Source organism: Capricornis sumatraensis, chromosome 6 (genome assembly GCF_032405125.1).
Source record: "Capricornis sumatraensis isolate serow.1 chromosome 6, serow.2, whole genome shotgun sequence".
Lineage (NCBI taxonomy): Eukaryota > Metazoa > Chordata > Mammalia > Artiodactyla > Bovidae > Capricornis > Capricornis sumatraensis.
In genome coordinates, this window is record NC_091074.1 from 33,245,644 (window position 1) to 33,265,745 (window position 20,102).

The 20,102-nt window shown below is 38.6% G+C and overlaps 2 protein-coding genes across 11 annotated transcripts in view; one reads left to right on the forward strand and one right to left on the reverse strand.

Annotated features, from left to right (window-relative positions):
* The first annotated feature begins 2,256 nt into the window (after positions 1–2,256).
* On the forward strand, positions 2,257–7,014 carry RPS6 (ribosomal protein S6). The gene is made up of 6 exons (XM_068974084.1): positions 2,257–2,341; positions 2,840–2,971; positions 3,503–3,713; positions 3,875–4,021; positions 6,354–6,511; positions 6,601–7,014. The coding sequence occupies exons 1-6, from the start codon at positions 2,336–2,338 to the stop codon at positions 6,694–6,696; spliced, it is 750 nt and encodes a 249-aa protein (XP_068830185.1). The 5' UTR covers positions 2,257–2,335; the 3' UTR covers positions 6,697–7,014.
* Positions 7,015–7,035: 21 nt separating this feature from the next.
* Positions 7,036–20,102, reverse strand: part of DENND4C (DENN domain containing 4C) — an 80,645-nt gene continuing 67,578 nt past the window's right edge. For 9 of the 10 annotated variants that reach the window (XM_068974082.1, XM_068974083.1, XM_068974079.1 and 6 more), the window contains 5 exons: positions 19,671–19,916; positions 18,161–18,278; positions 11,783–11,933; positions 10,293–10,357; positions 7,036–10,047 (listed from right to left, as the gene is read on the reverse strand). In XM_068974082.1, coding sequence (XP_068830183.1) covers positions 9,911–10,047; positions 10,293–10,357; positions 11,783–11,933; positions 18,161–18,278; positions 19,671–19,916 — 717 coding nt within the window. In that variant the 3' untranslated portion in view covers positions 7,036–9,910. The remainder of the gene's footprint in view (positions 10,048–10,292; positions 10,358–11,782; positions 11,934–18,160; positions 18,279–19,670; positions 19,917–20,102) is intronic. The other variant, XM_068974080.1, reaches the window with a different exon arrangement.

The window sequence follows — 20,102 nt, forward strand, 5'->3', positions numbered from 1 at the left end:
AACAAATTGTGACCTACATGTACAAAGTGATATTATTCAACCATTAAAAGGAATTAAAGAAACAGATACACACTACAATGTGGATGAATGTAAAAAAAAAATTTGAAGGCAGATACAGGCATCACATACTGTATAATTTCATTTATATGAAATAGAGATTAAGTAAATCCATATAGACAGTGCACAGATTGTGGCTACCAAGGGCTGGTGGAAGAGGGGAATGGGGAGCAATTGCTTAATGGATACAAGGTTTCCTTTTGGGGTGATGAAACTGTCTTGGCACCGAGAGACGTGCTGACTGTACAACACCGTGAGTGCTAAGTGCCACTGAATTGTTCACATAAAAATGAATGGTTTTATGCTACGTCAATTTCACCTTAGCAACAAAAATTACATATACTGAATTTAAATGCATCATTTGGACACACTTTCTACATTAATGTCAGATGCCCAAACAGGATTTGGGCCTCCTAGGTGGCGCTAGTGGTAAAGAACCTAAGTGCCAATGAAAGAGATATAAGAGTCGTGGGTTTGATCTCTGGGTCAGGAAGATCTCCTGGAGGAGGGCATGATAATCCACTCCAGTATTTTTGCCTGGAGAATCCCATGGACAGAGGAGCCTGGTGGGCTACAGTCCACAAGGCCGCAAAGAGTCGAACACAAATGAAGAGACTTACCACACAAATAGGGTTTAGCAGAATCTTTCAACTTTGAATGTGAAGCAGGCCTAAACTCAAACCTTTGTGATACTGAAGCAGAAGATGGATGTGATAATTTTGGAAAGTAAAAATTTATTTTAAACGCAGGTTTTTTTTTTTCTTGAGGAAAAAATATGGAGTAAATATGTAATAGATAGTAAGTGTTCCATTCTTCAGTGTACAGTGGGTTTCAAAGTTAGATCTTCTGGATTTTCATTCTCCCAACAATGTTCTGGAGGACTATCAAATGCACCGTATTTTCCCCACATCTTTCTGTTCTATTAAGAGCTGAATCATTGCTGATTCAAGATTTACTGCAATACACTCAACTCATTCTTCCTCTGCTAGCTGGCTCCATACTACCACACTCTGAAAGACTAATACATATCAAAACTAGGGTTATGATCACATAATATGACTAAGCCTTACTTATTAAGTGCCATGCATTTTACTGCTTCCTGAGTATACCATAGTGAAGTTATGAGACCTAGCCTAATTTACCATCTAGTATGCAGACAGACCATAAGCAGACCATTTGTGTATCATGATTAAATAGTACTATAAAGGAAAATAGTGCTACACTAGAGGAGAGGAATACAGTTTCTGGTTGTGTGGTCAGGAAAGGCTTCTCTTAGGAAGGACATGTAAGCTGAAAGCCTTGCATGGTATTAACAAATGGCAATAGTTGAGTTTTGGACTGTGGAAAATATATGAAAGTAGGTTAAGAAGTTTGGAAAGTATTTAATTATAGTGGGAAATAAATTGCGCATCTCCAACAATGGAGTTGACAGAACTTTGTATTTTAAAAAGATCGCAGAGAAAAGGCAGAAAGCACAGAGGCTCTTCAGGAGGCACCAGGACTTGGAGTAACTATGGTTAACTGGCTTTCAAGAAAGGCTGGCTGAATGCATCATTCTGTGATAGAACTGCAGGTGGCGCTAGTGGTAAAGAACTCGCCTGCCAATGCAGGAGACAGAAAGAACGCGGGTTCCATCCCTGGGTCGGGAAGATCATCTGGGAGAGGGCATGGCAACCCAGTCCAGTATTCTTGCCTGGAGAATCACATGGACAGAGGAGCCTGGAGGGCTTCATTCCATGGGGTCGCAAGAGTCGGACACGACCCAAGGGACTTAGTACTCATGCACATGACAGAACGATGACTGCAAAGCGGTTAAAGGACAACTGGATGATCAAGTATTTAAGCAAAAACAAAGCACAAGTTTTCAAGACCGGAACCAGGGCAGGGCACGCTCCTAAACTGCAAAACTTCGGATGGGAGCCTGAGGTACAGGAGAGCGCAGGACAGTCGAACTCCGATCCCGCCTCCTTCCTTGGTATCATCAGAAGCCGTGTCCGGGACCAGAACTGCTCCCTAACCCAGAATCATACAGGAAAGAACACAGTAGAAAAACTAATCTTCCGTACTAAACCTGTGCCGCCTCGTACGCACCGCCCACAGACTCTTATCTCCCAACCGCTGATTAGCCCCACCCCGGAAGTACTGCCTATCAATGCTCACTTCCACTATACCAGGCGTCTGCACATCTCGCGAGAACTGGAAGAGCCTATGTGACCTGGGCTAAGCGGAAGTTAGGTCTCTTTTTCGTGGCGCCTCGGAGGCTGTCGGCCGCTTCAGAATGAAGGTAGGACCTGGTGACGGGTATCCGGGAAGGCTTGTGGAACGTGGAGCAAGCCCTACGATGTGTCGTTGGGCTCGAAAATCCTGGCCCTGGATGGAGAAGGGTCTGAGGCAGCAGAAGGATCGCTCTTCTGGGGCCGGAGCTCCATGGGAGAGCGGATGGCGAGCGATTGCAGCTGGAGCTACGCCGGTCTGGGAGCGCCATGGTGGCGTCTTGACCCCCAGGCGGGATAGAGGCGGCCGGGCTGACGGCACGTAGGTCAGGCTCCTTGATCTGAGAGCGTGAACGGCTATGGACAGTAATTCTCCGTGGCGGCATTCCGCAAGCCTTGCAAGATGGGTCCTGTTTTTAGTGCTGTGTTTGTGGCGCCTTGCACGTGTCCTTTCAAATTTTCTGTTAGTTGTGTGCGGGTGACAGGAAAGGCTTTTTGCTATGGGATAACTTTTCTAGTGGTTCTGCGATTTTCATGAAGTTCTTTTCCCCCTTGTCTGTAATTTTTAGCTGAACATCTCTTTCCCGGCCACTGGCTGCCAGAAGCTCATTGAAGTGGACGATGAACGAAAACTTCGTACCTTCTACGAGAAGCGTATGGCCACAGAAGTTGCTGCTGACGCTCTGGGTGAAGAATGGAAGGTAAAAGTTGAATTGTTACAAGTTGAACTGTCGCGTTGAATTGTTAGCTCTATTTAAGAGAGGTGGTAAACGCTGTTGGTAATTGGTAAATGTAATGGGGTTCACACTCGGGTTGTTAGTTCCAAATGTCACTTTATAAGGTGGCGCTATCACTTGGCAGGGTTATGTTTATGTAGATCAAATGAAAAATATATCGTTCTTGACCTGCAAGCTAAAGGCCTCCAAAGGGATCTTCAAAAGTGCCAAGAAGGTTGTTTCTGATTTATGGTTCCTTGATACTTTGGTTTCATAACATACTCTTTCTACCCCAGGAGTTAACAACTCTGGTAAAATAAAGGCTAGAAATATGACTTGGTTGAAAGGATTTTGCCAGTCTAACTTGGGAAACTGTTAGTATAGACAGAATTTAGTGACCAGAGGAAAGTATTTAAAATGTGAAATCGGTCCTAATGAACGGTACTAAGTAGAATTAAGGGTGTACTTAGAGGCCACAGTGCTTCGTTTTTAATGTGTCATCGTGTTCTTTTGCAGGGTTATGTGGTCCGAATCAGTGGCGGGAACGACAAGCAGGGTTTCCCCATGAAGCAGGGTGTCTTGACCCATGGCCGAGTTCGCCTGCTTCTGAGTAAGGGGCATTCCTGTTACAGACCAAGGAGGACTGGAGAGAGAAAGCGCAAATCTGTGCGGGGTTGCATTGTGGATGCCAATCTGAGTGTTCTCAATTTGGTCATCGTGAAGAAAGGTGAGCCTTTTATTCTGGAGTTTTATTTTTGTCAACACTGACTTAAAGCTGATTGTCTTTGAAAGTGGACTAAGTGGCTTTTGTAATGCCTGAACAGTTTAGGGTTCTTGTTTGTAAGGAAGTTGTTGAATTAAAAACATCTGTTCACTTTTTTCTTTTAGGGGAGAAGGATATTCCTGGACTCACTGATACTACAGTGCCTCGTCGCCTGGGTCCCAAAAGAGCTAGCAGAATCCGCAAACTTTTCAATCTCTCTAAAGAAGATGATGTCCGCCAATATGTTGTGCGAAAGCCCCTAAACAAAGACGGTATGAGGGATTATGCAATATAGAGATTTCTTAATTTCATTGGTTGTACCATTCTATATGCATGTTGGAAGCCAATCTCTGCCTACTATTTACCTAGAATATGCATTTTTAGGAAATTAGTGTGGAAAAGGGTCAAGATGATGCAATTGGAATTAATCCTCATTATAGCCAGTGCCCTATAGTGTTAGAATTTTTCTTGAAAATTTGCTTTTGAGTCATTGTATGAGTTCATTCAAAGATAACATCAGTTAAGTTCATTGCTTTGGGGTTAAGAGAAAAGTCTGGGATTGTGATTGAATATGCTCTCATGCCCACACACTTGCTTTCTTAACATATCAGTGGTTTTAGTTTTTTTGTTTACCAAAATTGATGCCTTCATTAACGTAAGTTGCCTTAACTTCTGAATGTGGATAGCGATAGTTTTGCGAATTAGAAAACCATTCAAAATACCAGGGAACATACATATAACTTATGTTGAAGTACAGTGAACTTACTATAAAAATGTTTTAAGTTAATTTTGTTGTACAGCAGTGATTCAGATATGTGTAAAATCTTTTCCGTTGATTTATCTCAGGGTATTGAATATATTCCCTGTGCTATGATATGAGTAGGACTTTATTCCATGTGTAATAATTTGCATCTGAGAATCCCTAACTCCAAATCCATCCCTCCACACCCAACCTCCCTTGGCAGCCACCAGTCTGTTCTCTGTGTCACTGAGTCTGTTTTGTAAAGTTTGTGTTATATTTTAGAATCCACATGGTTAAGTGATATGGTATTGTCTTAACTGTGGCTTCATTCGGTGTGATCATCTCTAGGTTCATCCATGTTCTGCAAATGACACTGTCATTTTTTGTAGTTTAGTATTCCACTGTATATATGCCTGACATCCATTCATCTGTTGGTGGACACTGAGGTTGTTTTCCTGTCTTGGCTATTGTGAATAGTGCTGCTATGGACATAGGGGAGCATGTATCTTTCTGAATTACAGTCGTGTCTGGATATATGCCTTGGAGTGAGATTGTTGGATCATATGGGAACTCAGTTTTTAGTTTTTTCAAGAAAACTTGGTGTTTTACATTTTAAGCAGGTATATTGTTAGTCAACATAACACATCATCATAAATAACATGCTAGTTTCAGGTTGAGTTTTCCTGACAAATCGGAAAAAAACTGGGGTATTTGTTTCCAGGACTGTGGGCTTAAATAAGCTAATTAATACCTGGCATGTGGTGAGTGCTTATTGGTCACTCATTCCAAATATCTGGAAACCTTCTCTGTGCCAGGTTCTATTAAGTGCTGAAGATATGGTATAAATACACAATTGTAGTCGCATCTCTGGAAATAACATTAGTAAGTGCTGCTGCTAAGTCACATCAGTCGTGTCCGACTCTGTGCGACCCCATAGACGGCAGCCCACTGGGCTCCCCCGTCCCTGGGATTCTCCAGGCAAGAACACGGGAGTGGGTTGCCATTTCCTTCTCCAATGCGTGAAAGTGAAGTTGCTCAGTCCAACTCTTAGCGACCCTATGGACTGCAGCCTACCAGGCTCCTCTGTCCATGGGATTTTCCAGGCAAGAGTAGCTCATAGTATTTATAAGATAGTTCTTGTTTCTTTTTAACTCCTTTATCATTTAGCAGAACCTGGACAGTTGATCATTTAGTCTTAGACTCTGTTTATATGGAGTGTTTATTGATCTCACAGGGGTCTACAAACTAAAACCATTACATCTGAAAAGATTCCTGCTGTGAAGCAGATTTATAATCCAGACAGGCTCAATGAAGATACTCCTAGGAATTTGTTGGTGGTCCAGTGGTTAGGACTCTGCTTTTACTGTGGTGGCCCAGGTTCAAATCCTGGTTGGGGAACTAAGCTCCTACAAGCAGCAAAAAAAATTTAATGAATGTTGATGGTTTTACTCCTCATAAGCAGATAAGCAGGTCCTTTCTGTCTTGGAAAATTTGACTACCAGTTGGGACTTCAAAGCATGGCGGGTGGGACAGTGATGCAGCTAATGCTTTACTTAGTTTTCATAACAAATACTGTTTTAAAGTAATGTTCATGTGTCTTATGGTATAGATACATAATATCCTACTAAGACAATGTAATTATGGAAGGGATATCAAAGTGAGTAGTAAAAATTAAGATAGGACTTCCATCTTTTCAGCTAAGTAACATAAATTTGTTTGAACTTGATATCCAAACTATTGGTATTTAGTGAGCCGCTAGGATTAAATGTGCTACTAAGTTTGAATCTCTGATGTTTTAAAAATATAAATGTGGGTCCTCTTGAGCAAGGGTATGGAAGTGATTGAGTCATCTAAATTTTTAGGTAAGAAACCTAGGACTAAAGCACCCAAGATTCAGCGTCTCGTGACTCCCCGAGTTCTGCAACACAAACGCCGGCGTATTGCTCTGAAGAAACAGCGTACTAAGAAAAATAAAGAAGAGGCTGCAGAATATGCTAAACTTTTGGCCAAGAGAATGAAGGTAAATCTCAGGGGGAAATAGGAGTTATGGGATTTGCGTTTTTTAATCCAGATGAGCTCTAACTGCACTTTGTTTTTTGTTTTGTTCAGGAGGCCAAAGAAAAACGGCAGGAGCAGATCGCCAAGAGACGGAGGCTGTCCTCCCTGAGAGCTTCTACTTCCAAGTCTGAGTCCAGTCAAAAATGAGGTGTTCTGAGAGTGACAAATAAAGCAGACCAGACACCAGCTCTCCCTCCTTGACTTTTAATTGATGATCAGATAGATAAGTGAAGGTCCAGAAACATGGAGAAGGAGGTGCTGCATCATCTAGCGGTGGAATAGGTCTGCAGGAGAGCCTTCAAAGTGACAGTCCTCCAGATCCAGAACCAGACCACATACGATAGTGGAAGCCAGGGCCAGAACAGAGTTCCTTTAGTGGGTGTCTCAGAATTCGTACATTGATTGATTGACTTTTCAGCAAGGCATGGGACAAGATAGAGGAAATAAATGACTTAGGACTATTAATCTTTGACAGACTTTATTTGAAGGAATGCAGTTTCTACACGCTATATGAAAAGTGCCCTTGTGAAGATGGACATTGTCATATGTAAAAAGAATAACTTGTGAAAAACAGTTAATGGATGCCATTTCTAGAATAGTTTTTACAAAGCTCTTAAAGACAGTGCAGATTTAATACATTAACAGAAATCTTTTCAACTCAAGTGAATTTATTTACATTTTTATTATATTTCACACTCTGCAAGGGACTTGACTGTACCTGTTTTTAGACACTTGCATCTATGAAGGATGTGCACAGAAAGTATACCTTGCACTGTGTGGTTTATGGGATGTAGGCTCTTAGCTTCCTGATTAGGGACTGAACCCAGACCTGTGGCATTCAGAGCACACTCCTAACCACTGGGCCATCAGGGAATTCCCAAATCCTGTATGTACCATGCCTGCTTTCTACAGTAGCTGCAGTTAGAACCTTTATTCAAACCCTTAACAGACGAGAGGGCCTTGCAAAGTGGCTTTGGCATGTAGAGACTGAGGAAGTGCTTCAGTTAAAGAGTATGCAGAAGAATCACCCAAGGATCTGGTTAAAAAGTGGATGATGACTGGGTAGTTTGGGGCAAGATTCATAGAAGGGATCCCCACACAAGTCTTTTTTAAATTGGAGTGCAGGTGATTTACAGTGTTGTTAGTTTCTCCTGTATAGGACCATTAGCTCTGAAGAGTTACAAAACTTCAATTGGCGATTGACAGAAGTTAGAGTTCTAAAAGGTAACAGACCAAAAGGCAGGCGGGTCTGGTATAAATCCAGAATTGTAACCCAGTAGTTGGTTGATTCTAATGCATAAAACACAAGAACCACCCTGATTTCAAGGAGTACAGTCCCTAATGTGGACAAATAAGGTGGCCCTTGACCATTCTAGCTCATGAAATCTGGTAGATTTAAAACTTTAACACTGCAAAATGCAGGTTACTATAATCAATGTATAAAATGCAGCCGATGCAGTTAATCTAAAACCAGAGTAAGGAAATGCTAACCTGGCATATTTTGAAAGATGGGTTTTCAGAAATTAATTAGATTTAAGTCTCAATGATTTGATGTTTTGTCTTTGTTTTTGCTATAAATTTCTATTGCCCAGTGGTAGGTGCTAGAAAAGGCCTTTAAGCAACTTTAATACAAATCAGTCTTATTTCTAAATAGGCTAAGCTTTATAATGAATGTTTTTTAGATTAATAGTAAAAGTTACTGTAAAATTCATAATATTCCTAAATGTATAAGATTTAGGAATACATCAGTAATTTTTAGTGGGAAGTGCTGTTAAGTAATTTAGTTCAAATTATTGAAAACCACAGAAAAGTGGGAAAACATTGATACTGGAATTCTGAAGACAAGAACTTGAATTACTGTGCACATTTCAGGAGCCTTAAAAATGGAAGAGACAAGAACAGCAAACTTGTGAAGTTTTCACTTTATTCAACCTCAATTTTTTTTATATGCAAGGTAATTCCAAACTTTCTGTTGCAGCAGTGTTAAAAGTGTTAAAACTAGTACCAAGTTTTAAGTTGCAAAAAATATATACTCTGAGAGTGCAAAAGATCCATTTTTAAGGCAATGAGAATTCTAAAGTTCTTTCACTCAGCACTTTAACCATAAGTTGAAACAAGGATTCTGCATAGGTCTTAATAACCCTGAAATCTTGGAAGATTGGTATAGTAACTGTGTGATGTTAACTGTACCATCTGGAAATAGTTATCAAATGTGATTCAGTCATCTGCATAATTACTGTAAAAGGAAGCACACACAATCATTGGTTTTTCAAACCATGCATGCAAAGGTAAGGAAGACAAATTACTATCGTTAAGGGATGGTTTAATGAAAGGCATGAATGTCAGTGAGGCATGTGAGGTCATGATTTTCTTAAACCTACAAGCAACAAGCTTAATAAGCTTTAATGTTTTAAGACTTAATTGATTCATCCTAAAAAACCATATTTACAAATGCACAAATAAGCATACAATCTAAATATACAAGAATAGAATTCTGTGCAGTGCAAGTTATTCCACAGGTTTTTAAAAGTGAACAATAGTGACAATTTATGTGCCTGAACAATTTCAGACCCAAAGACACACACAAGAATTTTAATTTTGTAAATTATGAAGCTGATCTAATTTCATTTAAACTATTTGGCTCATTTATTCCATTTTAAAGCTGTTGCAAATTAACATGGTACTGGGAAGAGGGTGAAGGAACTGGATATTCAAAATATAACCCGTTAAGGGAGCTAATATATAACATGAAGGGTAAAAATATATTAATTTTAAAGTCAAAGGCATGGCAGTTTTCCTCAGACTTTCAGGTAATTTTGAACTTAAATGACTACATTTGAATTTAGTAGTAGTCATTTTAATAGTTGGAAACCCCTTTCAAAAAACTATTGCAACATGCAATTTAAGAATTTTAATAAATATAATATGGCTGAATAGACACCCACACAGCCACACATATATACACAATACACAAATAGTTGCTGTTATAATTGAGATTTCATTTGTTTGAGGGTTAGGCAAGTTTACATTAATTTGCCGTTCCCCAAACTCAATAGCTTCAAACAAAATGCCAAGAGTGAATATGGCTTTCCATTATCAAACTACAAGAAATACTGAGAAATGTGATACCAATTTTCAGCAGATATAAACAGCTCAGAAATTGTAATTCTTCAATAAACCCTGGGGCATTTTAATGGCATTTTTACACTGAGATGATTCAGTATGATTTCATCATAAATACTGTCCCAAGAGTAAGTTCATTTCTGTTTTCACCAATTTGTAATATGAAAAAACCTTGAATGTCTCAAGATTGAGTCTATTCCCCCAGCACTGTGTCAAAAATCTAGTCAATCTGTTATATTTAAATGAGAGGCGCTCCAAAACACTTCCTGCACCATTCCACACTGATACTTGGTGGAGCATCAATTTTCTGCAACTTTTCAAGAATCTCTGGAGACAGATTGTTGTATGCAAGTCCATACTCATTGTCAAAAGCCTCTGAAAGATATTTTCAAAAACGTAGTTGGAATTTGTTCATAAGACGAAAGCTATGCATTTACAAGTGATAGTCAAATCATTTTATATACATAAACTGCACATTTAAAGATAGAAATCTTTTAAAAGGCAAATGGAGTATTTACCCATACCAGTTAGAATTTTTTAAATTACTTATGAGAATTTTTTAAATTACTTATGAGAATAAGACTAAACCACCTTTAGTAGTCCCCATCTGACCAACTTACCAATATCAATATTCTCTCTTCCAAGAGATACTAATGATAAGAAGAGGATTTCTCTGTATAAACTCCTATAAAACAAAATAGTTTGAAGTGAATGGGCAAAGAGCAGAAAAATATGCTAAGATTTTTTTAAATGGTGAAAAAAATGCCTGAAACTAAGAGCACTGTAAGTCAACTGTACTTTAGGTTCTGTGTGTTCGTTCATGTCAGTGCCACAGTTTTGACTACACTACAGTTGTTGGGTGTCACCTTTGGGAAAAGCTGGCTAGAGGGTCCACAGATACTTTCTTTGCCATTTCCTACAAACTTCTTTTTCAAATTAAAAAGTTTACAGTTAATGGGCATAAAGCTTCATGTTCAAAACAAAAATGGCTGAACTTAAAGTTATTGATATTTAGTAATGTAATAGATAACTTTCAATTCTAATTTCTAATTCATACTTGCAATTTTTTGCTACATGACAAAGTAAGAAATTAATTTCAAAGTAAGTTAGGGGTCTAAACCCTTGGACACAAACAGGTTGTGTGGTGTCTTACCAGTAATTTAACGCAACAGTAAAAGAAAAATCACCTTTATCTGATTTGTGAACATAAAAGTGAGACAAATGAAACCTTAAAAATCAAATTCATGACAGTTGTTAAAAAGGGGGGGAATTTAGGAACTGACTTCTGAGTATTTATTTATACAGAAAAAAATTGTAATGCTGATTCTGATGATGCTCCATGCAGCTTTCTTTAAAAGCTTCAGAAGCTATATAATTTCTCATATCCTTTCCCTGCCCTTAAATCAGATGCTTGTAACTAGCTACTCTTTAGCCTGTGAAGGAGATAATCTCCATATCAACTGCTAAAATTATAAAAAAAACTATCGATTTCTATCATGAATTCTTATCCTATTACTTCTGAGACTGTCTTCAAAGACGCAGTGACTACAAACTTGAAGAGCACCTGGAAACACTGTTTATGTTTGAAAGAAGATACTATGTCCCCTTCTCTGAAGCATATCACAAAATTCACTTAGGCTGAGTGAGACTGGGGTGAGTGCTGATCCAAATAAGTTAGCAGATAATAAATAGAGGATCAGGATAGCTCCATATACTTCGTGATTCATTGCTTCCATCATTTTCTTGTTTCTACTAATATTTTTTTTACATCCCACAAGATAAACTGTGTGACATGGCCTGAACAGGCAGTAGATATGTTTAACATCGATGTTAAACGTATTTATAGGCTTCCAGTGAATAGAAGTGTTTCCCAAAGACTGAGTATATTTTAGATATGAATGCATCACCTACTAAAATTTAATCTATTTCTCAGACATTTTTATGTTTGTGCTGAAGTATGAATGTATATACTTGGGCAGCATTTTAAAAAAGAATCCGATGTTCCACAGTGAGTATGTGTTTCTTTTACAACTGGAGATAGTTTTGAAAGTAATTTTTTAAAAATGAAGTTATTTCCAGTGACATCAAGTGAAAAGTACTGGATTGTTACCTTTGCCTTTTCCCATCTCCCTTCATCTGTTGTGAAAGTAGGTTGATAGGTTTAAGAACATCATTCTGTTGAATGCTCTGCCTGATGATCTCTACTAAAGTGCTTGTTGCTTGTTGTTCCTCTGACAGGAGAGATGACTTCTTTTCAGAATCTAACGAGATGAACACAGTAATAAAGAATACACTTAATCAATCTATTAAAGAAGTTATTTCTTTTCACCTTCACAATTATGCAGCAATGTAACCAGCTAAAAAATATTTTTCTTGCTTTCTTCAGATAGGAGAGGCCTGTCCCTTTTTCCTTTTACTGAACTTAAGGGCTCTGTGCTTGAGGCTGGGATGTGACAGCCTGTACTCCTGCAGCCATCTTATGACCATGAATCTTTACAGATGGAAAAGCAGACAAAGCATAAGGCGTCTAAGGCCCCTGATGACAGAGGAGTTGCGTACCAGTCATGGAGTGTCTACATAAATTCTTCATGTGAGAGAATAATCTTTACCTATTTAAGATTCTGTCATTTTCTATTAAATACAGTAGAGTATAATCCTGACTGATACAAGAGTAAATTCCTGAATTATTAAGAAAAAATACTTATACCAATTTCATATATTATAAAAGTGCTTCAGTGGCATATTTGAACTGAATCACAGTTAACATTAAAAATACACCAAATCAACAATGTAAGTTTGGCCCAGAAAAAGGGTAAACTTTAATACTGTAGGTAACCCCAGCAGCCATACAGTTTTATTATACCTGCACCAGCTGAGAGGGAACTGTGTATCCAGAAGTTGCCCAGTCAGCCTCTTTTTGAGCATCTGTCATAAAGCAAGCTATTTAATTTGCATACAACCCAGCGCCTTAATAAAGGTAACTAGTAATATTTCCTTTGTGTTGAACCAAAGAAAAGCAAAGTTCTCTGTTACAAGAGGAAATGCTGGCTGCTCTGGGTTTATGTTTGGCTGTACTGGGTCTCTGCTGCTGCTGGGGCTTTCTTCCAGTTGCGGTGAGGATGGGCTACTCTGTAGCAATGGTGCACAGGGCTTCTCTTGTCATGGAGCACAGGCTCTTGAGTGAGCGGGCTTCAGCAGTTGCAGCGCATGGGCTCAGCAGTGTTTGTTTCCGGGCTCTAGAGCACAGGCTCAGTATTTGTGGCTCACCGGCTTCGCTGTTCCGTGGCATGTGGTATCTTCCCAGACCAAGGACTGAACCTGTGTCTCCTGCATTGGCAGGCAGATCCTCTACCAGTGAGCCACCAAGGGAAGCCCTCTATGGGTTTCAATCCTAGTTTTTCTACTGCTGAACAGATTTGATTTTCATTGTATGCTATGATTTTAGGGCATTCAACTCAAAGATAATATGCAACTTCACTACTGCTCCTTTATTCATGGAGTTGTACAACCATCACCAATTTCAGAACATTTTTATCACTTTCAAAAGAAATCTACCTATTACCAGTTACTTCTCTTGTCTTCCCACCCCCTCCAGCCCTAGGCAACCACTAATCTAATTTTGTCTCTACAGATTTGCCTGTTCTTATTGTTTCATATAAATGCAATCATACTCTAGTGTCTGGCTTCTTCTGTAATATTTTAAAATTAATTCATTTTGTAATATATCAGCATTCACTACTTTTTATTCCCGCATAATATCCCATTATATGGATATACCATACTTTATCCATTTATCAGTTAATATGAACATTTAGATTGCATCCATTATTTGGAGTGTAAGAAAAATATTGCTGAAAACAGTGTACAAGTTTTAATGTGGATGTGCGCCTTTATTTCTCTTGGGTGTATACCTAAGAGTGCAACTGCTGTGTCATACGGTTAAGTGTTTACCATTTTGAGGAACTGTGAAACTATTTATACCAAAGCAACAGAACTATTTTTTATCCCAATTAGCAATGAACTGGGGTTCCAGTTTCTCTATACCCTCACCACAACTTAGTATCTGCCCTTTTGGTTAAAGCCAATCTAGTGAGTATGAAGTGGTATCTCTTTGTGGTTTTGACTTACATGTCCTTGATATTTAGTGTTAACAAGCATCCTTTCATTTCTGGCCATTTACATGTCTTTTTTAAAGATATCTGTCAATTCAGGATCCTGCTAGGATCTCAATGTCTGTGTCACCCCAAAATTCATACGTTGAAAAGGAATGCTTACTAAATGGTATTGGGAGGTGAGACCATCAGTGGGTGGTAAGATCATGAGGGCAAAGTCCTCATGAATGGATTAGTTTAGCACCCCTTAAAAAGGGGGCACCGGTGAGATCCCTTATCCCTTGTACTGCCTGAGGGCATAATAAGTCTGCCATCCAGAAGAGGGCCCTCACTGACCATGCCAGCAACCTGGCATTGGACTTCCAAGTTTCCAGAACTGTGAGAAATAAAAATTTGTATAAGCTAATAAAGTAATAGTAAGTACACTTTTTAGTAAGCTATTTAGCACTCAGTTTGTGCTATTTTGTAACAGTAGCCCAAACTAATTAAGACAGATCTTCTGCCCAGTTTTTAGGTGAGTTATCTTCTTTGTGATGAGTTTTGAGACTTCTTTATATATTCTGAATACAAATCCTTAAGATACTTTGCAAATATCTCCCCCAACTCTGTGGGCTGACATTTCACTTTTTAATGGTTGATTTTTCAGCACAGATGTTTTTAAGTCCAATTTATCTACTTTTTCTTTTGTCACCTCTTGGGGTTGTATTTAAGAAGGCCTGGTCCTATAAAAGGTCGTGAAAATATATACGCCAATGTTTTCTTTAAAGAGTTTTATAGTTTTAGCTCCTACATTTAGGTATATGATCCATTTTGAGTTCATTTTTATGTATGATGTGAGGAAGAAATCCACCTTTATCTTTCCTGCATGTTGTTCCAATTGTGACTATTCATTCCCCACTGAATGGTCCTTGCACTCTTGTTGAAAGGCAATTAACTTAGCATGTGTGGGTTTATTTCTGGAAACTCAACTTTATTCCATTGATCGATATATCTATCCTATGCCAGTTTTCCAATTTTTTGACTACTGTAGCTTTACAGTAAGTTTTCAAATCAAGAAATATGAGTCCTATGACTTATTTTGACTATTCTAGGTCCCTTGAAACCCATATGAATTTTAGGATAGGCTTGCCGATTTCTATTAAAAGCTACCTGGAATTTTGATATAGATTGTACTGAATCTATAGATCAGTTTGGGAGTACTGCCATCTCAACAATATTAACATTTCTAGTCCATGAACATGGGATTTCTTTCTATTTATTTAGGTGTTTTTACTTTCTTAACTTCTTTTATTGAATTTATCCCTAAGTATTTTATTATTTTTAATGCTATTATAAATGGAGTTATTTTCTTAATTTTTGGATTAGTTGCAATTATATAGAAATACAGTTGATTTCTATATATTGATCATATATCCTGTAACTCTGCTGAACTTATCCATTTGTCTTTTTCTGTGTGTGTTTGTGTATTCCTTAGGATTTTCTAATTTAAGATTTTCCATATATAAGATCACAGAACCTGCAAATAGGGATAGTTTTTCATTTCTAATTTAGATGCCTTTTATTTTCCCATCTCATTGCTCTAACAAGAACCTCCAGTACAATGTTGAAAAGAAATAATGAAAACAGACATCTTTGTCTTGTTCCTGTGTTTAGAGGGAAAGTATTTAGTCCTTCTTCACTAAGTATGAGACCAGTTGTGGGTTTTCAGATATTCATAATCAGGCTGAGGAGGTTTCTTTCTATTCCTAGCTTGTTGAGTGTTTTTAACAAAGGACAACAGATTTTGTGAAATGCTTTATTTGTGCCCACTCAGATATCATGTGGATTTTGTCCTTTATTCTGATTGATATGCTGTATTATAGTAAGTGATTTTCAAATCAACACAGCATGTCTGGGGTAACAGCACTGGTCATGATGTTTAAATTGCTGGCTTTGGTTTATAGTATTTTGCTGAGGATCCTTATGTCTATATTCATAAGTGATATGGATTTTTCATTTTTGTTTCCTGTGATACCTTTGGTTTATGCATCAGGGTAATACTGGCCCTCTCACCAAAATCTCCACTTTTTCCAAGACTGCTTTTAGGCTTGAACGTCTCCAGTCTGTCCCAAATAAGATCATTTCCTTTGGGGAGAATTTTTGAGCTCTCTGTTCTTATGGCCTGTCTCTCGGCCACTGCTCTGGAGCCGGGGCTGGGAACTGTGGCCTTCTCTTAGAATGATTCCTCTACTTTGTAAGTGGGGCACTGGAGCGATGCAGTTGCCTCTGATTCTTCAGCTTGCCTCAAACGGCATAAAACCTCTCCCTTATGAGCAAGATGCTGTGAGAACAATCAGAGCCCCAGTATTCAAAGGTTGCTGAAACAGGCAATGAATGGGGGCTGAGTGGAGGAAGTGAGCCTCCTCATGTCCTGGAACTGAACCTCTGTGCTATAGAGCTGGTAGAACTGGGAGGATGAGAACTGCTGACAACCTGTCTTTCCCAGGGAGATGCTGTAGCCCCTTAACTGGGGGCTGGTGGGGAGCAGCAAGTTGTAGCCCAAGTGCTACAGAAATCACTGTTTTTACTGCAATTTAATACATATTTTCTTAAATAAATGTTTCTTCATTTTCCTCTATAGTCATAGACACACACAGATACCTTTTTTTTGTCTTTAATAACTTTCACCAATTATGTTGTTTTGCTGGGAATTGGGACCGTGCAGCTCCCCATACTGCTTTTCCAAAAGTCACTACTCAATTCTATTATGTCTTATAATCTTATTATGTGCCAGTTCTTCATTAATGAAACCAAGTAAAGAAAGCTATTCTTGGGAATTCTGAATTTTGTTCCTACCACAAATTATAGAACATTCTAAAACACTTGTCTATTTCAAGATATGAGGGGAAACAACTAAAGAAATTGAGGTTATAATTCTATTTTTTTCAAGGCTATTCTGCTCCTGCTTAAAAAGTATTCAAATATCACAACTGGAAAAACAACAAAAAGACAAAAATAGATATATTTAGTCATAATTTTGTGATTGACATATTTCAAGGGAAAATGTCAGATTCTTCTCTTCTCTTCTAGCTTAAGTAAAACGTTAAGTAGTAAAAGACTGTAGGAAAAAATACAATCCCTTTTCTCTTCTGAGCAGGTACTGCTAACATTTGGGATATATATAGTCTTAGACCTTTTTCTATGCATACATTGAAAACATACAGCAGCTTCCCTGGCGGCTCAGTGGTGAAGAATCTGCCTGCCAATGCAGGAGACGTGGGTTCAATCCCTGATCCAGGAGGATCCCACATGCTGCAGAGCAATTAAGCCCATGTGCCACAACTACTGCGCCTGTGCTCTGGAGCCTGGGAGCCACGACTCCTGAAGCGCGCGTGCCCTAGCGCCTGTGCTCCACACCAAGGGAAGCCACCGAATGAGAAGCCCCTGCACCACAGCCAGAGAGCAGCCCACCACTCGCCACAACCAGAGAAACGCCCGTGCAGCAGTGGAGACCCAGCACAGCCAAAAATAAGTGAATGGTAAGAAAATACTTGGTTTTGTTCTCTTGCAAAGATCATATACTGTTCTACAACTTGCCTTTTTTCCACTTAATATAATAGGCATCCATCCTTTCAGGAACCTATATGGAAATAACTCCTTCCTTTTCTTGTTTGCCAACATTTCATAATGTGGGTTTATTACAACTCTCTTGTTGGGTATTAAGTTTTTCATTATTATAATCTTTTGTGAAGCATCATGGTACCGACAGCTTTGTATACTGTATATTTACAGAACAGAGCATTTTAATGTTTCTTCCATGAACTGCCTACTGATACCATTTACTCATTGACCTATTGGATTGTCTGTGGTTTCTTATGGACTCACAAAGCTTCTGAATACTGGATAACCTTTTAAACCCCTCGTAAAAATATGTTCTATATATAAAAAACTGTAAATAAAGCCAAAATCTTTGTACAAGCCAAAAGCTTGTACCCATATAATTGAAATTATCATCTACACAAACACATCTGCTATACAGAATTTACTGTCCAAACACCTCACCAAATTAATATCTGACAGATAGACTGTAAGAATCACACAAAAAAGCCACTCTTCAGCTCAACTGGACATCTGATAAACAGGTTGGTACAACAAATAAATTTGAAATAAAATGGAAAAAAGCCTGAGGAGATACTAAAAGTGAATGAAAGATTTTTAAAACAAAGCAAAATAATTAATCTCATCTCAATTCTATTTTTCCCTCAGGCATCCATTTTTATTTACTGCTAAACAGTATTCTACTGTGTGGATGGACTGTATAGTAATTTATGCAGTCACTTGTGGATGGATATTTGGTTGTTTCCAGTTTGAGTCTTTTATGTCTTTATTTTACTTACTAAGATTTCTCCATGCGACATACAGAGGTTCTCCTGGTTCCTGATGAAGGTTGATATTATCCCATAACAGCTGAATATAAACAAGTTTGCTATCCTGGGACAGAGATGACAGGGGAAGCTAAAAAAGATCAATAGAAAGCATTAGTACCCTAAGCACAGTAGTAACTAAGCATAATAGTAATTACCAGTGGACCTAGCAAAGCTTGATTATATAAAACAGATGAGTCCTTTTTAAAATTCTAGACCTGGAGCGCGGCATAGTGTTCCTCCTGGGACACAGGGCGCAGCTGGAAAGGCAGCCGCCCTGCCCCCTTGCCCGTCACGCACTGCACGTTCCTGAGGAATCTGGTGCTAAACCACTCAGATGACTTGCTTCTGAGTCGAGACTGAGTACCCAGCAGAGCAGCTCCCTCACTGTGATCTACTAAAAGTCAGGCCTCGACATAAGGGTTTGTAAAAAACATAAAATTCTAGACCTAAAACTGAAGGAAAATTGTAATTTTTATTTGTATCTAAGTACAAATGTTATTATTTTCTGAGGTGCAAGATTCTCATTCTGACTTTCGGGGACTGAGTGACAACTTGGTAACTGGCACAGCAGTCACGTGAATGTGATTCACAACAAATTTTAAGGTACGAGAAAGTACAACAGTTACTACTATCTCACTGTACTGACTAGTACATAAATCAGTCAAACAGTTTACAAGACTCTAAAAGTTTATTGTGCCTCTGATGTACGTTTGGGGTGAGGGGTATCTCTCAGTATTCAGTATCATAAGCTTACTGTCTCCCTGGGAGTCAAGGATGCCAGCTCAAGCAGAGTCAGAGAGCCAGACTGTGGTCTTAGCCCCCCATCACTTATTCAGTATGTGACCTAGCAAAATAACTTCACTAGTTTTTAAATAAAACTGAAAACATGTGGCTAATACAAATCCTTTTAAATAAAGTTGTGAGAATTTCAGCTGGGAATATCTTAAAAAATTTTTTTTATTTTCTATTGGAGTGTAGTTGATTAACAATGTTGTGACAGTTTCAGGTGGACAACAAAGTGACTCAACCATACATATACATGTATCCATTCTCCCCCAAACACCCCTCACAGCTGGGAATATTCTATTTCAGAATAAAAACTACTTTTCTAGCTACTCCTGCCACTAGAAATGATCATATAACTAAATTTAGGCCAAACAAATACATATGAAAACATTATATGCACATCTAGGAACTATCCCTAAAGAAAGAATATATTCTCCATCCATTTTTCTTCTTACTGCTGGCTGGAATATGGATGCGGTAGCTTGGAAGTAGAGTACAGCTATCCTAGACCGGGTGTAAGACTTGGAAATGGAGGCCACACTGCAAGCAAAAAAGATAGAAGGCTCTCAAGTCTCTAGCATTATACCATCCCTGGACCACCTATCTAAATTTTTAAACGAGAGAGAAATAACCTATGACCTAACACTACCTAACCAACATGAATACAGTGTAAGTATAGAAGTTGGTTCCCTACCTGTACGCCTCCATTACAATGTTCAGAAGTGAGGATAAGTCCTGGCAAGTTACTAGGAAGATCCAAACGCCTGAAATACCAAACGAGGTTCCAGAAAATTATTGGATGTTGATTGATGAATGAGGACGTGTGAATCACCTGATCGCCTTCATTTTCTAGCAAAGATTCAAGTTCTTTGCGAAGCACTAGAGGACTCAAGTAAGGCACAGAAACAGGGGGAGGGTTGGGTCTTTTTCCTAAAGGATCCTTAAAAACAGAAATATAGAAAGAAAATATGATCAATTTTATTATGTATGTTTCAGAGTATGTCTCAATGACAGCACACTTTCCTGTCCTTTCAAACTTATTTCAGGGCCATGAGTACATGGAGAACACCCTGAAGAAAACATAAAAGAAGAAAAAGTACTTTATCATAAATACCCTTAAGTTAAA

Excerpts from the sequence above, each read along its gene's own strand:
- RPS6 (XM_068974084.1), top strand. Across the intron at positions 4,022-6,353 it reads AAAGCCCCTAAACAAAGACG|GTAAGAAACCTAGGACTAAA; the intron begins GTATGAGGGATT and ends CTAAATTTTTAG. Across the intron at positions 6,512-6,600 it reads TTTTGGCCAAGAGAATGAAG|GAGGCCAAAGAAAAACGGCA; the intron begins GTAAATCTCAGG and ends TGTTTTGTTCAG.